This window comes from Phalaenopsis equestris, unplaced genomic scaffold (genome assembly GCF_001263595.1).
Source record: "Phalaenopsis equestris unplaced genomic scaffold, ASM126359v1 Scaffold000224, whole genome shotgun sequence".
Lineage (NCBI taxonomy): Eukaryota > Viridiplantae > Streptophyta > Magnoliopsida > Asparagales > Orchidaceae > Phalaenopsis > Phalaenopsis equestris.
In genome coordinates, this window is record NW_018164666.1 from 3,626,043 (window position 1) to 3,648,401 (window position 22,359).

Sequence of the window (22,359 nt, forward strand, 5' to 3'; positions counted from 1 at the left end):
GTGTGTATACACATTTGCATGCTTGAGCAGGCGGTTGTGGCGATGGCTAAGACAGGCCATGGGCCGGAGTTGGTCGGGCCACATAGTAGGTAGTGCGCGCGGGTAGATTCATAGGTCGGCGACTGACTTGGTTTAGGCCAGAAAATGGGTGAAAGTCGGTTAGGCGGACTGTCATCAGGTCGGGTCCATTAAGAACTTGAGAGGTGAGAAAAATTGCAAGCCGAAAGACATAGTCCGACACGCTGCGGACTACTCTCGCACGGAGAAAAGGGTGATCGTGCACTTGCTGCGTACTCCATTTAGTTTAAGTACATAAAAATGGGGATGCAATGAGACACACAGTTTTGTAGTCATATAATTTACACTACACATATGAGGCATGTATTTTGTGCAAGCAAAGAGTACTGACATAGCTTAAGTTTTTTTTTTTTTTCTTCCTTTTTGAAATGTATTAATAACGCGCTTTCAGAAATTTGATGCAATGACTTACATTCATGGTGACCATATCTTCTTGATTGCTTGCACTCAGTTGTATGTAAATCTTCAAATAATTTATCTCCTTTTGACATTATTGAGATGTAGTGGAACTGACAATACTTGTTCAGACGTAATTACGTACATTGAACACACCCTATTCTACAAGTGCAAAGCATTCATCATTTTATTTTAGCTGTGTGCATAATATGTAAATCATTAAACAGGAAAAATTCAAGGCAAGACAGCTTTACGCATCATTATTTGAACTATATAATGCATTTCTCTGCTTTTGTAATCATACACATATCAAGCTCCTCCTTCATCTATAAAAGGTGAGTAATCTCACACAACATAAAAAGGAAAACATGTATGTACACTTGGTTGCCCTTGATGGCTAATCTACCCCATTTTCTTTCCATTTCAAAAGGTAGAAAAATGTAAACACAGCTTTACAGTTCAAGCCATAGACATACTAATGTATATATCCTCCCATATAGTTAACTGATTGCTTTAAAATATTTCTTCTGAATCATTATCTGTAATCATAGTACCTTTAGATTTACCAAAGGTCTTAGACACCAAGAGTTTCTGCGAGCAGCCTCATTAGACTGACCTGAGCCTGGAGCGAGATAACATAGTCTATGGTCTCACTCCACAATGATAAATCATCCAAGTACTCTGCTCCTGGCACGACACGTTTAAGGATTCTTGTTCTCTTGTTCACCAGATTCTCTTGTTCGTTTGATGATTCACGCACTTTTCTTCGGATAGTTGAATTCATTATGTGCTTTCTCTTCCTCATCATTCTTTGAAACTTTAATGCAAAGTATGGCCTTGTTATGCTCTCGTACCTCTTCCTCCCCAATATCCTTCTCATAAAAATCCTGTTTTTCTTATGCTTGGCTTGACGGGCGATCAATGCACGACTCCAGTTCATGCCTCTGCTTACAGCGGTGGAGACCATGGCAATGTTTGCCGAGAGCTTGATGGTTCTCTTCCTCTCTTTGATGTTCATCTTCCTGGATGAAACTCCTCCGAGTTTCAGACCCATCAGCATGGTCTTCAGAAAGCTTCGGCTTAATTTGTTATTTGTGGCTTCCATTGCTGAGCTCAAGAGTTATTAGTGATCAATGAGAAATGGCTGCCGAATATTGTTATTTCTCAGGATTGAACTTGATTTTTGTTGCAGATATTGTTGCAGACTTCATAAGATAAGTCCAGAAAACAGAGGTGTAGGGGAATAGAGATGGAAAGAATGCATGCATTAATATAGAGAGAGAGGATGGAGGAGGGGATGAATCTGAATGAACATTGAGAGAGGAATGAGAGAATACAGATAAGAAGAAAGAATCCACATGGTAGCACATGGTTGCGTGGGCCCACACTTGCATAAAAAATTATAAACACGGATGTAGCTAAATGTGTCGTGCTTATATGATTACATGCACATGCAACCAAGCAAAGACAGGACATGCTTTGCTTGGCCGCAGGGGCGTGTTGGGGAGGGATAGGCAATCGATTGTTCACCGCCGCATTGTAATGATAAAAGTATTATGGACGTTAAAAGGGCAGTACACAGCGTAATTTACATATATACCATATTATGTCTAATATCTGAAATTTGATATTTATGACATCTTGATGGCAAGAATTTAAGGATAAAATATGTGTATAACTCTTAAGGAGAGTTATAATGGTATTTTTAATATAGATTATGTACATATGACAGTTTAGGTGTTAGGAAGGTAAGTACATAAGAATTATATGTTATATGTGTAAATGATTAAAGTTTTAGTTTTTGATAGTTCAAAGAACAAAATCAAATTACAATATAAGAAGAAAATGACAAAACAAATATTTACATAACATATGACACATGATGTATTTACATATCTAATTGCACTTGAAGTTCGATGTTTGTATTTATAATATTTTGAAGGCATGAACCTAAGCATATAAAAGGTGCATAATTTTTAAAAACTTATTATTAATAATGGTATTTCTAATATTATATCAAAGATTTGAGTGTTATGTACATAAATAGGAAATTTTAGGTGTGTAAATGTAAATACATAAAATTTGCATGTGTTATGGATAAAAGTTTTAGTTTTTGAGGAAAAAATTACAAAAGAAATATATACTTAAAATTTTAATTTTTGGTTTAACTATTTTTTCTACTAAAACCCAATCATAAACCAAAAGCCAAATAACCTCAAATGGTAAATTAAAAAAGGAACCGCCATTTAGTAAACTGAATCAAATCAAGCACCTAGAGCTTATTGAGTGATATTCATCATGCAGTGCATGGAGCTCTAGCAAATTGCACTGCATACATGAGTCCCACTCATGTATCTTATTTTACCTGCTCATTTGTCTGAAATAAAGTGAATAATTTCAATGTATTAAATTCAAGTGCGCTCCTTGCCCTTGGTGTGCTATTATTGAAGTGACGGGCCAACCTCTTGCTACATCATGTCTATCATGGCTAACCATCCCCAATGCTCCCATGTCCATCTTAGAGAGTTATGAAGATTCTAATACGGACCTGGTAATGAAACATTAATATACAGTACTTATTGCGCCAGGCCCATACTGCTCTGACTTCGTCATCTGAAATCACATGGCGTTCACATGGAATACTCAACTTCGGTAGTTATATATGGAACACTGTACCTGGAGGTCTTTAGAAGCTAATTAAGATAATATTGAAGTCTTTTTCCTTCCTTATTCTTCCTCTTTGTCCTTCAATAATGGACTCTGCAGGCCATTATCTTCCCTCTCTGATGTCATGCAAAAAGACAATATTGTATTTCTTTCGAATAAGCACCACTCAATCTCGATATTTACAAGCCACCTAATTTTTACAGAATGTTTGCAATCGTAGAATTTGCAGATTGATGCTAATAAAAGCTTGTAGAAGTGCTGTTAACATAATATTACGAACTTAAAAAAGTGACAAGCCATGGATTACGCGCTCAGATGATTGCGTGAACACTTGAAAACAATAGATAGAAATCTAATTATTCTCCCATCTTATAAATCCTCGATCCTTCCTATTTAGTTAATTTTATAGCTATTTTTCATTCATTAAGCTCTCATTATTGTGATGATGTTTGAGATTTCACGGATTTCGGTCGTAAATCATAAATTTACTAAATTAATCCTGCGAACCGGTGGATTTAAGCTTGTTGAATTAATTTTTGTGATTAACCTATTCATAAATCTCATCCGTTGCTAGTCAACACTTTAGATTAAGGTGAACGGTAGAGGATTATGTACACACTTTGCCTCTATTTAATATTTTGCGGAGTTTATATACATACCATACAATTTTTATGTATTTACATATCTGACACCTTAACTTTCATATTTACATGCATGGCACTCAACTTTTTAACATCACATTAAAAAAATGACTATTATTAACAGTTTTAAAGAAAAATGTACACCTGTTCATGTATTATAACACCAAGTTGTTCATAAGTGTGAATGTCAAACTTTAGGTGTTAAATATGTAAATTTTACTTTAGTTTATGTACATTTTACTTTATTTTATGTTCATATGAAAAGCGTTAATGATCTCTTAATCTCAAAAGGGGTAAATTTTTAAAGGATGATTTGTTAAAAATTATTTAAATAAATAATTTTTTTTTTAAAAAAAGGAAAGGGGCTCGGTCGCTCATCTAGACCCAGCCTCGTCCCATCCATATTATCTTTCACTTTATTTTCAATCAATTTGCTATGAATTTGAGAACATTATTATTTATCTTTTTATCATGACCCCAATGACATTTTTTCTTCTATTAGTGATAATGTAGAGACTAAAATGGCAATTATATAGATACCATCTAATCCCAATATATTTACATATCTAACACCTAAACTTTAAGTTTTGCATATATGAACTAAAGTTAAAATAGCAGTATCTTTTATGTTATATGAATGATTTGGGTGGTGTATATGTAAAAATCAAAGTTTAGGTATTAGATATGTAAATGCATAAGAATTGAATGGTATGTATATAATACTCGTAAAGGAAAAAGGAACTTACATGCAGCCCCCACTCTTTGTTCCAAACCTCTATAGGCTATATTGGAGATTCTAATTCATGATATTTAAAAAATGTCACATTTTATTGAATATTAAGAATCCTCTTTGCCCCAATATATCATAGGTCGTTGAATTCAATGCATCTGTCTGCAAAGACTATATTCACTTATCATTAAGCCGTAGGAATATCTACATTAAGAAAAAACGATGAAATTAAAAAAAAATCAATTCTTAAATTAATGCATAGTAATCTCAAATTAATCACCTCTTAATTTCTTCTTAAGTAATTAAATGTAATTGCTTAAGTAATTAAATGTAATTGATGAGTTGGCAGCGGAGCAGAGATTGTGGCATCATTTTACATTGAGGTGTGAGTTTAAAAAGCTGTCACATCGGACAAATTTTGAATACAGAGAAAATAAACAACTAACAGTGTTGATAGTAAAGTTTCTTTCAAATTATATCCAAGGAATAGAGTGTATGAAAAGTGAGAATAAGAGGCAAAGTGAATAATAAAATGAAAGCATCCCCTATTTCTAATTATAGGAGACGCCCATAACCCTCATCTATACAAAGAAGCTTAGGAGTATTAAGGTCATTTGCACAATTTAAATCTATAAATATATTTAATAATACATTAACTGGTCGACATGAAGACTTCCGATCGTCATTACACATCCATTCATTCGACGATGACAAACTGAACCGCGTGAGAATGATATGAATGTCTTTCGACCAAGCTCGAATGCCGCTTAGCCTCAGTCTTCAAACCGCCTCCCTCATTCGTCTGACGGGAGGTTGTCCTTCGTTCAGCCTGGCATAGAGCTATCCCTTGTTCGATCTACCGTAGAACGGCTCTTCATTCTTCCTATTATGTCGGTCGGCTCGCATATCTAAGGGAGTGACTTGTCAGAGCTTTGAGACATCTTTCTCTCGACTTAGCATTCCAATAAAGTAAACTAGTGTTTGACTGAATATCTACATACTGTGACCATGGGCCCCCTCTTATTTTTGTCGTGTATCCACATTTCTCTCTGAGATTCATGTTGTCATGATCTTGTCATACATATTTAGTTCCCCAATTTTCTTGTCTTTTGAAAGCAACGACTGTGATAAAAACAAGAAAATTAAAAAGCTACGGTAAATTCATTTATTTCATAAACATTATTCTTAATAGTTAGACTCTCTGGATTTCCGAGTACTATCATCTTATAAATAGGTTGTATTTGATGACCCTTATACCCGCACTTTGTTCCTATCCAGAGCTTGGGTCGATCCTTGTTGAAGGTGCTCTCATGGAGAGCCATAAGAAGGTCCATTTTGACGAGTCGTCCGATGATATTCTGATGAAGGTTTTTGGACTACCAGTTGAGAAAATCCATTCCCTAAGTATTCCTGCAAAAAGTCGTCAGCCCGAGGGTGGTTTGGTCGATGATCAGAGAAAACATCTTGAGGACAGTAAGGCTGCCAAGAAGAGGCAAGTGCAGTAGTTGGCTTTCAAGAAGTGGCCATTGGATGAGCATGATGACGATGAGGAGGACGAATTGTTTGATGACATTCCACTGTTGCGTCGAAATTCGAGTAAGAGTCTGATCGTTTCCCTTGTTGGAGCATTGACCAAGTCTAATGGCTAGGAGGAAAAGAACACCCGATGAACTTTCATGGGTATGCCGCCTAGGGACAAGGATGCGACTGGTCCTTTCCAGATCGAAGGGATGAGAGCTCCGGGGGCTCCACCTATGCCGGTTGAGAGCTTCTAATCTTTGTTATATTTTGAGCTAGACTGACTCCTTGATATAAAGAGTTCGGTTGTTTAACCCACTCATTAGCTTAGAGGGATTTTGTGCTTCGTCTAACTTGGTCTCTTTTTGTTATGAAGATGACCCTGCGTTAACGAAGTGGGCCAAAAACAATCTTTTGAACTCAAAGAAAGAAGGGACAACTCTCATCATGAGGGTGTTGAACTACCTAAGTGCTGACTCTCTCAGTGTGATAAGGAACAAAATGACATTTGAATGCATCGATGATCTTTAGTATACTGGCTGCCGACTTGAAAGCAGCCACAAGATCAACTGAGTCGATATGACCCTTATATGAATCGAAGTTGTGAGTTTTGAACTTCTCTCGGGGTTCAGTCTCGTAGATTTGTTGGGAGAAGGCATTTTGGGCTTGACATAGTTAGCCTTGACATAGTTAGCGTGGTACGATGTCTTTCTATTGTGGCAGACCCGAAACTTTCTTGGTAATGGGAATCATCAACTCTCCCTTCTATTGGTTGTGATTTTTGACTGTTAGGCATCGGTGCATCTCGTCGGTCGTTGGGTGCCAGTCCCTCCCGACGATCGAGCTCTTGACGAGTATATTCTTAAGGGTTCTAACTCTGTGGGTTTTGGCTTCCCCTGGACAAAGCTTCTTGAAAAGGTCTAACATTTTTTCTCACATTTCTAACATTAGCTGTTTTTTTCATTTCCATCACTTCTCATCGCACAATTTCTCTTGTGCTATCTATGCCTACTGTTTGGATCTCTATTTCTCCTTGAGCTACAGTATTTTTTCTGAGCTGCACTCCTCTTCTTGTTGGTGACATGATTCCACACTCGAATTTTGAGTCCTAAGGTGTCCGGGACATCACACGTAAGGAATATAACATATGAAAAGAAGGGAATAGAAGGCAAAGAAGAAGTGAAGAGTAAAATGAGAGCATCTAACCATCTCTTTATGAAATACTCTCCTATTTAGTTATAAGAGATGCCTATAATACACAATTACATCTAAGACCCTCTTTTATACAAAGAGGCTTAAGGTATTAAGGTCATTTTTACAGTTTAAATCTATAAATATATTTAATAATATATTAACTAGTCGATCACGATGGCTCCCAGTCATTAGTACTGATCCATTCATTCGGTGATGGTGAACTTAACCGCGTGAGAAGGATATGAATGCCTTTCGACCAAGCACATCCATGGCTTAAACTTTGCCTTCGAACAACCTCCCTCATTCGTCTAGCAGCAAGTTATCCTTCGGTCAGCCTAGTGTAAAGTTGTCCCTTGTTCGGTCTAACGTAAAGCTGTCTTTCGTTCAGCTTATAAAATATCAATCCACTCGCACACCAAAGGGAGTGACTTGTCACAACTTGTATACATTTTTCTCTCGATTTTAACATTAATTTTTACTCTATAAAGTAAACTAGTGTTTGCATACATGACTGCAAGTCCCTCTTATTTTATCGTATCCATGCTTCTCTCCAAGATTCATGTTGTCATGATCTTTTCATACATAGATTTTACGTGCATCATTATTTTATATTAAATATTAAATTCTTCCAATGAGAGGTAGAGTTTTCAAATTTCCTACATTAAGAATGCAATGCACAGGTAATATTTTCCTCAACATGAAAAGGTGGACAGTTTTATAACACCAAGGTATTACAAGTGTATATATCAAATTTTCTATTTTCCATACAGAAATACATAAGAATTGTGTGATACGTATTTCTATTTCCTGAAAAAAAAAAAATATATAGATTGTGTTAATCAAGGCTTGTTTTACATCTTGTTAATAGTCTCTTTTTATTTGTCTGAAAACAAATAGATGGTAATAAATGTCTATATCCTACAATTACTATTATTTTTTTTTTCTATTTTTATTAATGTTTACAAAAGGCAAGCTACTATATTGAAATTTTTTAGTGCATATCAGGCATTAACACCTAACTTGGGCAGTTCTATATTAAGTTAAAACAATGGCATCATCAATTAGCCAAAAAGAGAAATGAAATTAATCTACTATTTTACTGCAATAATCTTCACATAATATTGTCGAACATGTGTGAGTATACACACACAAGAAATATATATATATATATATATATATAAAGATAGACGTCAACATGTGTTTGTTCACCGCATATGTGCTAATTCGACCAAGATAGATTTGAACTTACGATAGAGAGTTACACCGAAGCTACCATTCAACAGGTTGTATTATATATATATATATATATATAGGAGATCAAATGGAATCATTACATGCACTAACTTTAAAGCAAAAAACATTTCTATAAACAAAGGTTCTATCCTTATAGTTAGCCTCTTTCTAACATGTATACAGGCTCTTTCCAACAGATCTTAGTATTACTTCAGTACCAATGAACTCAAATCAAAATAACTAAATAAAAATGCATTAATGCAAAAAGCTAAAAAAAAAGGCAGTAATGAATAGACCATTACCTATTCATAGCAAAGGCTATTTATTTTCATACCTCCAATAAAAAAAGAAGATTTACATGCATACCATTCAATTCCTATGTATTTACATATCAAACACTTAAAACTTCAATTATAACATATATGCCACCTTATTTTTGCAGGAAAAGATGTATTTCACCTTTAAAATTATGGTGTTTTTATGTGATACGGACAATTTGAGTAGTATAAATGTAAAAAAGTAAAATTTCGGTGTTTGATGTGTTAAAAGATAGGAATTGGATGGCATGTATGTAAATGCCCCTACAAAAAAAAAAAAGAAAAAAAAGAAAAAAAGAAAAGATCACACCACCTCTCCAGTTCCAATCTCTGATGGCAGAAGAGACTTTTCAGAATTTAAAATACAAAGCTTTGGAAACAAGGATGCTTAAATTCGCTTGCTCATTATGAATCCAAGAAAGTTTCTTACCAAAAGATCTCTTCTTAAAATATTCCTCTCTTTCGATAGCCCAAAGCATAAAAACTACAACTGTTTGCGACACACCAAATATTTAAGAACTATTTACATACATACCACGTAATTCTTATATATTTACACATTTAATAATATCTAAACTTTCATATTTGCATGCATAGCATAACTTCACATCAAAAATATCACCATTACCTAAATTTTTAAAAGTGAAATACATTTTTTTTCATGCATAACTAATTAAAACCAAAATATTATAAATGCAAATATGGACGTTTAGATATTAGATATGTGAATACATAAGATTTATGTGGCATATAAGTAAATTTCCCATACCAAAAAAAAAAAACTTCTGTGCCTACACTAATAGGGGCTCATTCCTCACCATAATGATCTCCATCAAAATCTCTGGTGGGTCATCTTGATCCATCTCCTTCATATATTATTCAGTAATTAGGTGGTTCCAATGATCCTCACCAGCTGCAAAACCCATGGCCGGTGCTCATTTCTCCACCTGTTTCAACGAATACAAGGAAAATCATCATTCTTCTTAGATCATTCATTATTCTATGCATAAACCTTTTTAAAGTATTAAAAAAGAATTGATAAAGCTAAGAATCCAGTTCTTTCAAAGATGCATGGATTACCATATTTGGTGTTGTCTGTAGAGCCATTTCTGTTCTACCTTAAGTTGTCAAACATAAATATTTTCTTCGTTCTTCCATTTCAGCAGTTGGAAACTAAGCGAATTTCTCATAGAGGAATATAGATTTCTCCAGTTTACATGGACTTAAACCACAACGCAACAAGATCAGTGTCAATGGACTTGGACTTGCTTACACAAACATGGTGCAACTCAGCAATCCAACTTTACCAGCCCATGATCAAGGGAGATTCAGTGGAGGCTTTGGGCAACAATAAAGGCTCGGGCCTGCAAGTAAGTTCAAAAAACAAATACCAAACTTGAAGATTTCATAATATATGCTGCAAATTCATTGTAAGAGAATGTTATAACAGATTAATAAGATAAAAAAAAATTCTTGCAGAACAGGAGTTTTGCTGTGGATGATGGGGAGCAGAGCTCCATAGCACAGTGGAAGCTTGAAGATGTGAAGGTAACACAGTTGTTTCAATCTGGTTCAAGGAAACATGAGTTTTGATCATAATTTCTTCGATGGATTTTACTGAAAGAAGATATTTTTTTGGTCTAGACATGGATATGGCTGCAAAAGGCAATCCACCCAGAATTGGAATATGACATTTGCTTCAGAAAGAAATGGGTAAGAAGAGACATGCTGAGACATTGGCATTTGTTCTAGACATAACAGTTTTTATCGGAATATAAATATTTCTCCACACATTTCTAACAGTTCAAACACTTTGTCTATATGGTATCTTTGTAAAGGAGATATTAAGAGGGGTTCTTCCGAAACTATATTGCAAGTGTTATACAAATTTAAACAATATTTAGAAATCTCCTCCTGATCCCTCACCAAGTTTATTGGAACATAGGATTTACTGATTCAGGGTAAACATGCAAGAGAAAAATTGTTCATCTCCTTGCAACGAAAACGAGGGATCCAATTGAGAGTGTAAGTTCAAACTTGTCAAGTGATAGGAAATTCCATAGAACAATCCCAACTTTACCAAGGCTTGGCATTAATAGAAATTAAACCACACCACAGAATAATAGGATCATACAAATTCAAAAAAATCGAAAAAAAATTATGAACAGAAGCACAATCAAAGCAACCAGAAAAACACAAGAATTTTATGGAGAAACACGAGAACAGAAAAAAAACCAAAGCCAAACCACCAGAAAATTTCACTATGAAATTCAAAATGTTTTTACAAAGAATTCGCACAAGTTTTCTCTCTACACACAATTAAACTTACAGACATGCTTCACAATTTTCCTTCTCCAATCTGAGGCAAGAATCACGCTAATTTAAATCCACCTCTTCGACTCTTCTCACATTCACCGAGATGCTTCTCAAAGAACACAAAGGAAGAATTCACAAAGCCCTAACTCTTACGCCGCTTGAAATGAGACTTAAAACAAAATATCAAGTGAAAACTGCTCTGGGAGCTTATGTGGCAGGACTTGGCGCATAAGCGTTGTGTTTTTTGTGTCATGCATCTAAATTGGGCACATAAGCACCAACAATTTGACACATAGCTGCTGATCTCTCTAGAATCAAACAACGCTAGAGGAAAAAGTGGGCACATATGCACCCATGGGCTAGCGCATATGCGTCAGCCCCTCTGCGAGCCGCACCCCATGGGTGTTGGCCTTACTGCTTCAGCTGCACAACAATCAGGCTCAATAACATAACAATCTTCCACTTGGAGACTGATTGCACTCAACACCGATCCTCTGTACCTTCACCTCCATCTGAATTGCCTTTATAGTCATGTACCGAGATCAAGTACCGTGGTTTGGCTCATCCCCGGTCTCAACCTCCATGAAACCCAACTGAAATCAAGCATAATTTCAATTTCTCAATACTAACCACCTTCGTTAACATGTACGCAGGATTCTGAGCTGTGTATCTTCTCCAGGAACAACTATCAACCTTCAAAAAGAGAGTGAATAAAATGATACCTCGGTTAAATGTGTTTCGTTATGGCATGAAAAACTGCGTTCTTAGCAAGATGAATCGCACTCATACTGTCACTGTAGAGTTTTTCAATCCTTTGTTCCTTGCCCAATTCTGTCATTAAACTTTGTACTCAAATCATTTTCTTGCTATCCTCAATGATAGCAATATATTCGACCCCCGTATTTGAAAGTGCGACGACCTTATACAGCCTAAAAACCGAACTCACTGTCGTGTTCCCTAATGTAAAGATATACCCTGTTTGTACTTCTCCTACTATCAACATCTCCTAACTGATCCCTACACTTCCATATCAAAGTGTCAGGTTGATTGTTCCCTCAAATACTCGAGAATCCACTTCACTGTCTCTCAAAAATGTCTGTAAGGATTGCCTATGTACCCGCAGACCACTTATACTACATATACAATACCTGGTTTGGTACAAATCATCATATACATCAAATTTCCAACCACTGAAACATACGGAGTTTTCTCCATCAGTGCTTGCTCTGCTTCAGAATTAGGTGATTGGTAGCTGTGAAAAGCGTCGCAAAGCGGGTGGCCATTTCACGCAAGTATACATGTCCAATTAGTATGCGGTTTTAAAAGAGTATCGTGTATCGTTCCCACAATAAAGTGTGTTAAGAAATCAATTTGAAACTACTGAAGTTATAGGTTACTAAGTACTCCAAACTAGTTCGGCGAAATCAGAAAACAAGAAAAGAATCTTAAATTTGTCAGGTTCTGCAAAAAATAAAACTGAAGAAAGAGAGGTTCAAAGTTCTTTGGTGTTTTTTAAGATTAATGAGGATCGTGTCTCTATAATTCAGGTGTGAAAAACAACGTTTTTATTAAGATAAATCACACTCACTGTAGAGCTTTTCAATCCCCTACCCCTCTACTAATTCTGTCATGAAGTTTTGTAGCCAAATGACCTCCTTGCTAGCCTCAGTGATAACAAAATATTCAGTCTCCGTAGTTGAAAGTGCAAATCTTATAGAACCTGAAAATCCAACTCACTACTTTGTTCCCCAATGTGAAGATGTACCATATTATATTTCTCCTACTATTGGCATATTCTGCCGGATCTGAATCTACAAATCCCTGTAAACTGATCACTACACTTCCATAGCAAAATGTCGTGTTGATTATTCCTCCCAAATACCTGAGAATCCACTTTATTACCTCCCAATTATGTCTGTATAGATTGCTCATGTTCCTGCTGACTACTCCCACAACATATGCAATATCTGGTATGATACAAATTATCACATACATCAAACTTCCAACTGCTGAAGCATACCGAGTTCTCTCCATCTATACTTTCTCTGCTTCAAAGTTTGGTGATAGCTCCTTAGATATTTTGAAGTGACTACCTAAAGGAGTTCTAACTGGTTTCGCCTCAATCATGTTGAATCTCTATGGGATCTCCTCAACATACTCTGTCTGATATAACTTCAGTGTTCCTCCACTCATGTCATTATTAATTCTCATCCCGAGGATCTTTCAGGTTTGACCTAAATCCTTCATCTCAAACTCACTTTATAATTGATTCTTCAAGTTCCTGATTTTCTTCATATCTGCCCCTGCAATTAGCATATCATTCACATACAAAAGAAGTAAAATATAACAGTTACTAAAGTGTTTGACGAAGCAACAATGAACTACCTGGCACTTCATATACCCATAGACTGACATGAACACGTCAAACCTCCTGTACCACTATCTCGGGGCCTGACTCAAGCCATAGAGGCTCTTCTTCAATCTGCAGACCAAACCTTATTTTCCTAGAACTTTGTAATCTTATGATTGCACCATGTATAGTTCCTCTTCCAAATCCCCATATGTAAGAAAGCAGTTCTTACATCCATCTGCCCCAGATATAGATCTTTCACAACCAAACTCAGCACAACTCTGGCAGTCGTCATCTTCACCGCTAAGGAGAAGATTTTTGTATAATTCACTCATTCCCTCTGCTGGAAACTCTTTATAACAAGTTTTGTCTTATAGTGCCTGCTACCATGACTCCTCTTTCAGCTTGTAGATTCACTTGTTGTGCAGTGCTCTTTTGTCATTCGGTAGTACCTTCAAATCCCAAGACTGATTTGGCTTCAAAGATTGTATTTCTTCGTTCTCCCACTCCCTTGAACCCTCAAATTGAGTGACCTCCTCAAAGCACTATGGTTCTTCACCACTATCGGTTAGTAACAAATAGTGTAAAAAGGAAAAATATATTTGTATAAGTTATTTCACTCTGTTGGATCTTCTAACTTCTATAGGATGTGATTGAGAAACTTTCAGTGCTCCTTCTGTTGAGCACTTGTTCTTTCATCATTTTCCTGATCACCAGTATCAACTATCTCCACATATCTAGATTCTTCAGAGGTAGCTAACAAAATATCCTGAGTTCTAATCCTGTTTTTGTACATCTCCATTTCGTTAAATGTTACGTACATGCTCCTGATAAATTTCTGATTATGATAATTACAAAACTTGTACCTAAGTTCATCTAAGTCATATCCAATGAAGGTGCACTTGACAAATTTTAAGTCAAGCTCGCTTTTAGATCCTGCATTAATGTGCGTATAAACAAAACATCCAAATAGTCTTAAATGAGATGGACATACAAGTTTGTCACTCCAAGCTCCTTTAAGTAAGCTTTCCTTCAAGGTACTGATGGTCTACGGTTTAGCAAAAAAACTCCAGTGTTACTGCTTCAGCCCAAAACTGTTTTGGTAAGCCTACATGCAGTTTCATACATCTTGCACGCTTCAGGATTGTTCTGTTCATGCGCTCGCCACACCATTCTGTTGCGGTGTCCTTCAGACAGTGAACTCATGCCTAACCCCCCTTGCAGCACAGAAATTCATGAACTTCCGATCACGGTACTCACCCCTATTATCTGATCCGAGAAACTTAAGCTTCGAGTTTGTCTCATTTCTACCATAGTCTTCCACTTCTTAAAGACTTTAAATAAATTAGATTTCAGCTTTAAGAAATAAACACATACATTTCTCGTGTGATCATCAATAATATGATAAAATAGCGAAAACCTCTAATGGACTGAATTGGAGTAAGACCACACACGTTAGTATGCACTAACTCCAGTTTGTTTGATTTCACTACTGACTCGCTCTTGGAGAAAGAAACTTTCTTCTGCTTGTCATATATACAATCTTCAAAGAAATTCAGATCAATTGATTTCAAACCTTAAAGCTTATTCTTTGAAAATAAGGACTTCATACATTTCTCGCTCATATGGTCAAGCCTACGGTGCCACAGACTTGTATCCACCCCGGTTCCAGCCACATCAATGAAATCAATCATTTCATTGATCAGATAAAGAGTGTCTTCAATGTTTCCCTGAGCCATCACTAATGCCCCCCTTATCACTTTCCACGAATCAACTGTGAAAGTAGTCACAAGTCCTAACTTTGTCAGCCAGCTCACAGAGATAAAATTTATCTTCAAACTTGAAACATGTTATACTTCAGTAAACTTCCAGATTGTTTCATTCGGCAACTTGATATCAACATCACCATTTCCAACTATATTGCAGGCTTTGTTATCTCTCAGATAAACCTTCCTTAGATAACTCTAAGTGTAGTATTTAAATACTTTCTTTATTAGGGCAAGCATGAAAAGAGACATTTGAATTCACTATACAAGATTTAGTGTTGATTAGGGATGACACCAGGAAGTCATTTTGAATTTCACCTGTGGAGACATTACTAAAAAGACTATTTTCCTGTCCTCTACCACCAGCTTTCCTTGGAGCTTTGCAGCCCTTCTTGAAATGTCTTTTCTTACCACAGTTCCAACATTCTCCTCTGCTTAACTTGGGCTTTCTACTTTTGCATTTGGATCTGTTTTTTCGGTATTACTGCCCAGATTCCTTCCTCTGTTATCAACATTCAACGTAGAACCAGAAGATTCATCATTCGCTGCTTTTCTGCGAACTTCTTCATTCAGCATTAGATTTACGATATCATCGAAGTTCAACTTCGAAGTCCCTCAATAATAACTCATCGCTGTTACCAAGTCATCCCAATTATCCAACAATGAAGATAGTATCACCAGTGCTCTAGCCTCATCATCAAACCTGATCCCTACAGAACACAACGGTCTCGTCACAATGTTGAAGTTATTGAGATGCTCTGCCACTGAACTACCTTTTACCATCTTCATTTTGAATAACTTTTTCATGAAAAAAATCTTATAGGAAATAGAAGGTTTTTCATATATCTTGTCTGGTGCCGCCATCAGATCCACCGTAGTTTTCTCATTCACAATGTTGAGCGCAACAGATGAGGAAAGTGTCAACCTGATCAAACCAGCGTCGTTCCATCCAACACTTTTCATTCCTCCATAGGCATAGATTTAGGCTTTTTTTGTGATTTCTTGTAGTGGCAAATGTATTTTTTTCTGATACAATAAATTCTTCACCTGCATCTTCCAGAAAGCGAAGTTCGTCTCATTGAACTTCTCCACTTTGAACCTTCTTCTTCGGTTATTGCTCCCAATTGAATTGAACCCCCCCTCTCTGATACCAATTCATTAAGAAAACTACTCTAAAAGAGTTGCCTTCTAATTTCGGCATGAACCAGAAAAAAAAATTTAAAGCACAATCAAGGCAACCAAAAAAGTACACAGGAATTTTTACGTAAAAAAATCTGAAAATGGGAAAAAAAAATCATAGAGCCACACCACCCCAAATTTCACTATGTAATTTGGAAAGTTTTACAAAGCGCTCGCACAGGTTTATTCTCCGCACTCATACGAAGAAACTTACAGGACTTGCACCAACAATCTTATTTCTTAGATATGATGCAAAAATCACGTCGAATCACTGAAATCCATCTCTTCGACACTCCTCACATTCACCGGCATGCTCGTCGAAGAATTCAAAAAAAAGAATCAGCAAGCTACACCTTACCACGCTTGAAATCGGCTTAAAAATCAAAAATCCCGTGTACTAATCGCACCGAGCACTTAGGCTCCAAACTTGGTGTAAAGCGCCAAGCTCTCGATATCAGTGCCCAAAAATACGCACCAAGGAGCCAATAGACCCGCACCTATGCATCAGTTTCTCGGGAATAAAAGCAACGCCCACTCTATAAGGGGCGCATATGCCCCAAAGCGGATGCCTAAACGTCGGCTCCACTATAGCCATGCCCTTATTGGGAGCTTGAGCGCCCTTTTTTGTGCCTAAGCGTCAGTCTTAAACACTCTTCGAATGCTTAGGCTCCACACATCATAATAGATCATTGGGTTGACCAAGACATGTTTGAGTAGGACTTTGGGTTGATTGATGTTTGATTAAGTAAATTTGGGTGCCAATGTTTGATTGATTGATGTTTGAAATGAAATTTTTATTGATTCTTTGGGCTAAGGCATGTAAAAAAACATCTCAGGATGCACATTCTGAGATCTCCCCTGGCAAGTATCTCTCCTAAGAGTGTCAACATGGACTCCATTTCGGTAATTGGTATAATAGCTCGAGTTATACACCACACTATTAAGGTCATTCTTTTTATGAGAACTATTTGATGTGCAGCTATATTGCTGACATATTTATTATCACCTTATAATTTATATTACTTATTTGTTAGTTCTATTGTTTAGGCTAGCTTCACTTCGTATCGAGTATTCATGAACACAAGCTTTGGCTTGTTTACTCAGGTTTGTGACTCGAGAACTAAGGGGTATATAGCATTATTTTGATGATTTTGTTGATCTCATGATTTATATGAGCTTATTTTGATTATAATAAATATATGGATGAATTTAAAAATGATGTATATTAAGTGATTTCAGGAATAAACAATTCATTATTCTAGGTGTAAGATTTGAAAAAAGCTGATGACTTATTCAGAACCATAGATGCCAAGGAAGCTCAAAGAGTATATGAAAAAGATTAAAGATCTAATTAAGAATCCAATTGTCATTAAGAAAGTAAATATTGTATTTTGCTAAATGAATGTTCCTTTGGCTCAGGCTATCTTTGGAAAAATTATTTATGAAAATATTTAAGAAAAAATACTTCATTTTAATATCCTAAATATTACATAGATTAGTTAAATAAAATTTAGCAAGAAATTACAAGTCATTTTAATCAACATCCCCATACTTTATAATTATCATGAATTAATTATAATTAATGTATAATTTAATAAGCAATTAGTTTATAATTGCAAACTTAGCTTCTAATTTTGATTCCAAAAGATCCATCGCATTTTTTACATATAAAATCACATAAATATGTTGCAATTATTCTCAAAATCCTTAAGTTGATAAATAAATAAATAATTTGAAAATTTACCAAACAATTATTGAAAGGTGCCCGACGGAGTCAAGGACCCCAAAGAAGAGTCGTGTAATTTTTGGGTACATTTCATATGTTAGAGTTGACCAATTGTTGTGCCTCTGTGACAAAACAAAGTAATAGGAATGACCTTATAAGAGGGAGGCTCTAAAGGCATCAGAACTAACCAGCCCAAGGCTCAGGTAGGTTAAGGGTTTTGTCCTAAGGTAGCTATGAAAACTCTCCCAAGGGTTAGGATGACTAGGTCATGATCCTTGCAATGAAAACAAAAGACTATGAAAGAGAGTTTAACAATAGCCTTTCTCTTGATTGGAAATAATTTACTAGATGATCATAATCAACAAATATATAGAGGTTTCGAGATACACTAGAACGCAGAATATGGAAACACCAAGACATAGAAGCCAAAAACTCCAAATATATGAATCTGGAAATGTAAGAGCAGAGAATCCAGACACGAAGTTCGATGATGAGAAATAGGTAGAAACAATCCTTCCAAAAAACAATGGTGAACTAGATGACTAGAGTTAAAGGATGGCAGAGGATTTGAGAGACAATTGAGTAGCCAATTGGAAGTCGAAAGAAACAATCAGATTTGGCATTCTTTATGATATCTGTAATTCAAAATATGAGAATGAGTAGAATCTAGATCAATTTATAAATTTTGAGAGTAGCATTCCAGTCCAAATTTGAAATAATACTTAACAATGGAAGCACCAAGTCATGTGCTCTACTGACAAGATAATTGGGCTATTTGACCAGCCTTAGCCATAATTAGGCTAGGGGCTAAAAAGAAGAGTAAAGTGGCCTGCGCAGTATCCGCCAACAAAATGTAGCATTTCAAAGCTTTCAACGTAAATCCAAAAGGAGTAGGCCGGCGACTGAAATTATGACAATCGAATTGTTCAGGACAATTTCATAAAGCTCTAATAATTCAAATTAAGGCCGACGAAACATGGTGATAATAAGCTGCATTCTTGATATTGTAGCATTCATTACTCCAAAATTAACACGATTATGAAAAAGCATAAGAATCAAACTTGACATGTCTAAAAATGTTGACAGTAGTTAATATTTTATAATAAAATATTTTTCTTCCCAAAGAGCAATCCAAAATCATAAATGACTCATCAATTTGGGGTCTGTAAATGTCGTAGTAATTTGAGAAATATTGATCGATCACGCAACTGAATTGAGAACTTCATATAATTTCACAAGAAAAGAAAACTTTTTAAATATTGATAGGAATTGGATTAATATGAATTTAATGTTTCACAGGAAATGTTGGTGCAGTTACTGTAATAGTTCAAACCTAATTTTGGTGTGGCGTAGGATTTTTTTCCTAAACATACATGGTAGGACTTCGACAATAGGCATGATCAAGACAGCATGCATTTTACTATATTTCTGAACACACATGCCATTTCTAACATTCCACTGCATTTCGATGGTATGACTAATGTACCTGACAATCAACATGAACAACGAACAGTCTTGTTGGTACTCTCTAGTAGAAAACAGTGATGCCACCTATAGAATGCAGACATACCCCACCAGAAACATGTTAGATAAGTGCAGAAAGTCAAACTTACATGACTTCCTCAACAATCTTCAGGGATAAGCAAGAAGCCAGAAGACCCCAAAACCAACAGTCCCTTAAATCCAAATGAAACAATCATAGTCCTTTGACCAAATCATCCTACTTGATTAATCTAAGAGGATTTAAACGATATTCAGCAGGCTTGAGCTTGACGCTGGATACTGCCAAGTTCAAGTCTGGATTTAACAGTTCGATAAAAATACTCCAACTTGTATATGAATAACATAAGATACATAAACACAGCAATACAAACAAGAAAATAAAAACAAAGTAGATAATAATAATGAGAAACTAATCCAAGATATGTAATACCAAAATCATCAGCTAGTTCCAATTATTTCTCAGAAGCATGACACTTGTGTTGTGGAAATTGAGCTTTTTTATGGTAAAAAGAATTATTTTCCCAGTTCAACAGAATGATCAGTCCTTTGAAAGGAATATCAATAAACAAATGGGTAAAGGAGCTGAAGCAAAAAAGAAAAGAAGAACAGCGGCTACATAAAGCAGCGGTCCGTGCAGCAATATCAGTTGCAGAGGTTGCAGCAGCATTGGCAGCCATTGCAGCAGAGAGCGCAGAACTAGAAAGCACAAATGCTTTGAAAGAGAGTGCTGTAGCATCTGCAGCTGCACTAGTAGCTGCACAGTGTGCCAAAGTAGCAGAAGCTGTGGGTGCAAAACATGATCAGCTCAATTCCGCTATAACTACAGCCATGACAGTAAAAGACCCAACAAACATCATCACGCTCACAGCTGCTGCAGCAACCTGTAAAATTAATTCCTCTTTATAACTTGAACATTTTAGTATTTACATCTTTTGTACTTCGCTGATGGTTGTTTTTCAGCTTTAAGAGGTGCAGCAACACTTCGAAGCCGGGTAGATTGCAAGGAGAAGATAAAAAGCAATACAAATACACTTCCATATGATGAGTTTGACTTCGGAAAATGCAGGGAATCACTGGCAAAGGGTGAAGAGCTCCTAGTGGAAAATCCAGTTGGTAAATTCTAAAATTTATAATTAATTCTGAAAAAATAATGGGTTGAGTTAAAATAGAGAAGCTATTTGATGCCAAATGAGGATAGCTGCGAACAATTGCAACAAAAATTAAATGCAAAGGTTACATGAAAATGACTTCTAGACTTCTATCATAACATCCTCACTAGTTGCATATTGCATATTGAGATACTTAAAAATGATTTCCTGGTTATAACTGGAAGCTTTCCAAAGCCAAAAGCGCATTAAAATGGCCACTACATATGAAAACAAAGGACAGTCATCTTCCTGAAACTGGCTAAGCAACTAATCTCTAATATTTTGAATAACAGATTTCTTCTTTATTTATTTGTGTCAGGAAGTTACAGGTTGAGGTGGGTCTCCATTGTTCAAAACATTAATGGCAAGGTCCTACTAAAAGTTACAAAAATCAACATTTTTATGGCATTTTCAAGCACAAAAGAAAGTAAGGCAACAAAAATCAAAGTGCTAATTGAATTAAAGTTTGCAGAACAGAAACCAGATACATAAAACTGTATTGTATGATGCAGGTATTGTTTGCAGAATGGACGAAAACATCCATGAAGAGCACATTAAGGAGCCTAACAGCGTTCATTCACTCAAAATGACAACAAACAAGGGAAAAATCAAATTATTATTCGACAATTATTCACAATACAAGAAATGGACAATGACTATCAATCAGATGCTAATTCTTTCCATAACACTCAGCAATTACTAAACACACTCAGTGAAATTGGAAAGTATATTTTTACATATGCAAATAGATTGCTTGAATATAATACTTGTGAAAGCCTTATCCAGATCTTGTAAGTTGTGAAGTAAAATTGTTGAATGCAAATTAGACTCCTGCAAAAAAATTGTATCAATACGGTTGTATTTACTTTCAAGAGCTATGCAAAAAAATAGCTCGAATTTTTTTTCCTTGATATACTAATTATTTATTTTTTTTCTTGGGTAAAACTTATTGTTACAAGCTTAAGATAGGCTTTTAATTTTTTTTATTGGAATACATATAAGTGTATTTTTTATTAACATTATTTATAAATGTTATATTTTAAAATCATATATAATGACAAAAATCCACATTTTAAAGTAGAATTAAACTCAAATCCGACTCAATTATTCAATTATAATTATATTAAAAAATCAATATACTATAAAAGTTCATTTATCTCGAGCCTGATATAAGTTGAGTTATATTAGTTCAAATAATTTTAATCACTTTTATTATTATTATTATATATATTAATAAGCTTAAATCATTTTTTCCAATTGATTATTATTTACTTCATTTTATTTAAAAAATAGATTTATTTAATTGCCAACATATATTTACCAAAAAAAAAACAGCATTTATAATTTTCGTGAAAGAAAAAGAGAACTAAGCAACAAAAAGAAAAATTCAAGATATCAAATTTCAACTTCTTGTCGGAGTTCTTGAAATCTAAACGATAGAAATTTTATTTTATCATAGTTATGCCAAGTACGTTAAAAAAATTGGCACTTCACGTAGTCAACATGGAATTATTAATAGCGCGTGTTCGGCTCGTTCGCTAAGTTAACGAGCCGAGCACGAACAACACAAACCAATATTTGTTCGTTTGTGGTCGAC

At 35.5% G+C, this 22,359-nt stretch overlaps 2 protein-coding genes across 2 annotated transcripts; one reads left to right on the forward strand and one right to left on the reverse strand.

The window, feature by feature from the left end:
- Positions 1-756: 756 nt before the first annotated feature.
- Positions 757-1,770, reverse strand: LOC110023505. The gene has a single exon (XM_020722961.1). It carries the CDS (start codon positions 1,577-1,579, stop codon positions 1,049-1,051), a length of 531 nt encoding a protein of 176 aa, XP_020578620.1. The 5' UTR covers positions 1,580-1,770; the 3' UTR covers positions 757-1,048.
- Positions 1,771-10,087: 8,317 nt separating this feature from the next.
- LOC110023599 (VAN3-binding protein) lies at positions 10,088-21,465 on the forward strand. The gene is given in 8 exon segments (XM_020723086.1): positions 10,088-10,144; positions 10,254-10,322; positions 10,419-10,487; positions 14,720-14,738; positions 20,168-20,497; positions 20,575-20,727; positions 21,082-21,189; positions 21,275-21,465. Coding segments are annotated over 8 exon segments (996 nt in total).
- Positions 21,466-22,359: the final 894 nt, after the last annotated feature.

Coding starts and splice junctions, on each gene's coding strand:
- LOC110023505 (XM_020722961.1), bottom strand. CDS start 1,579: ATGGAAGCCACAAATAACAAATTAAGCCGAAGCTTTCTGAAGACCATG.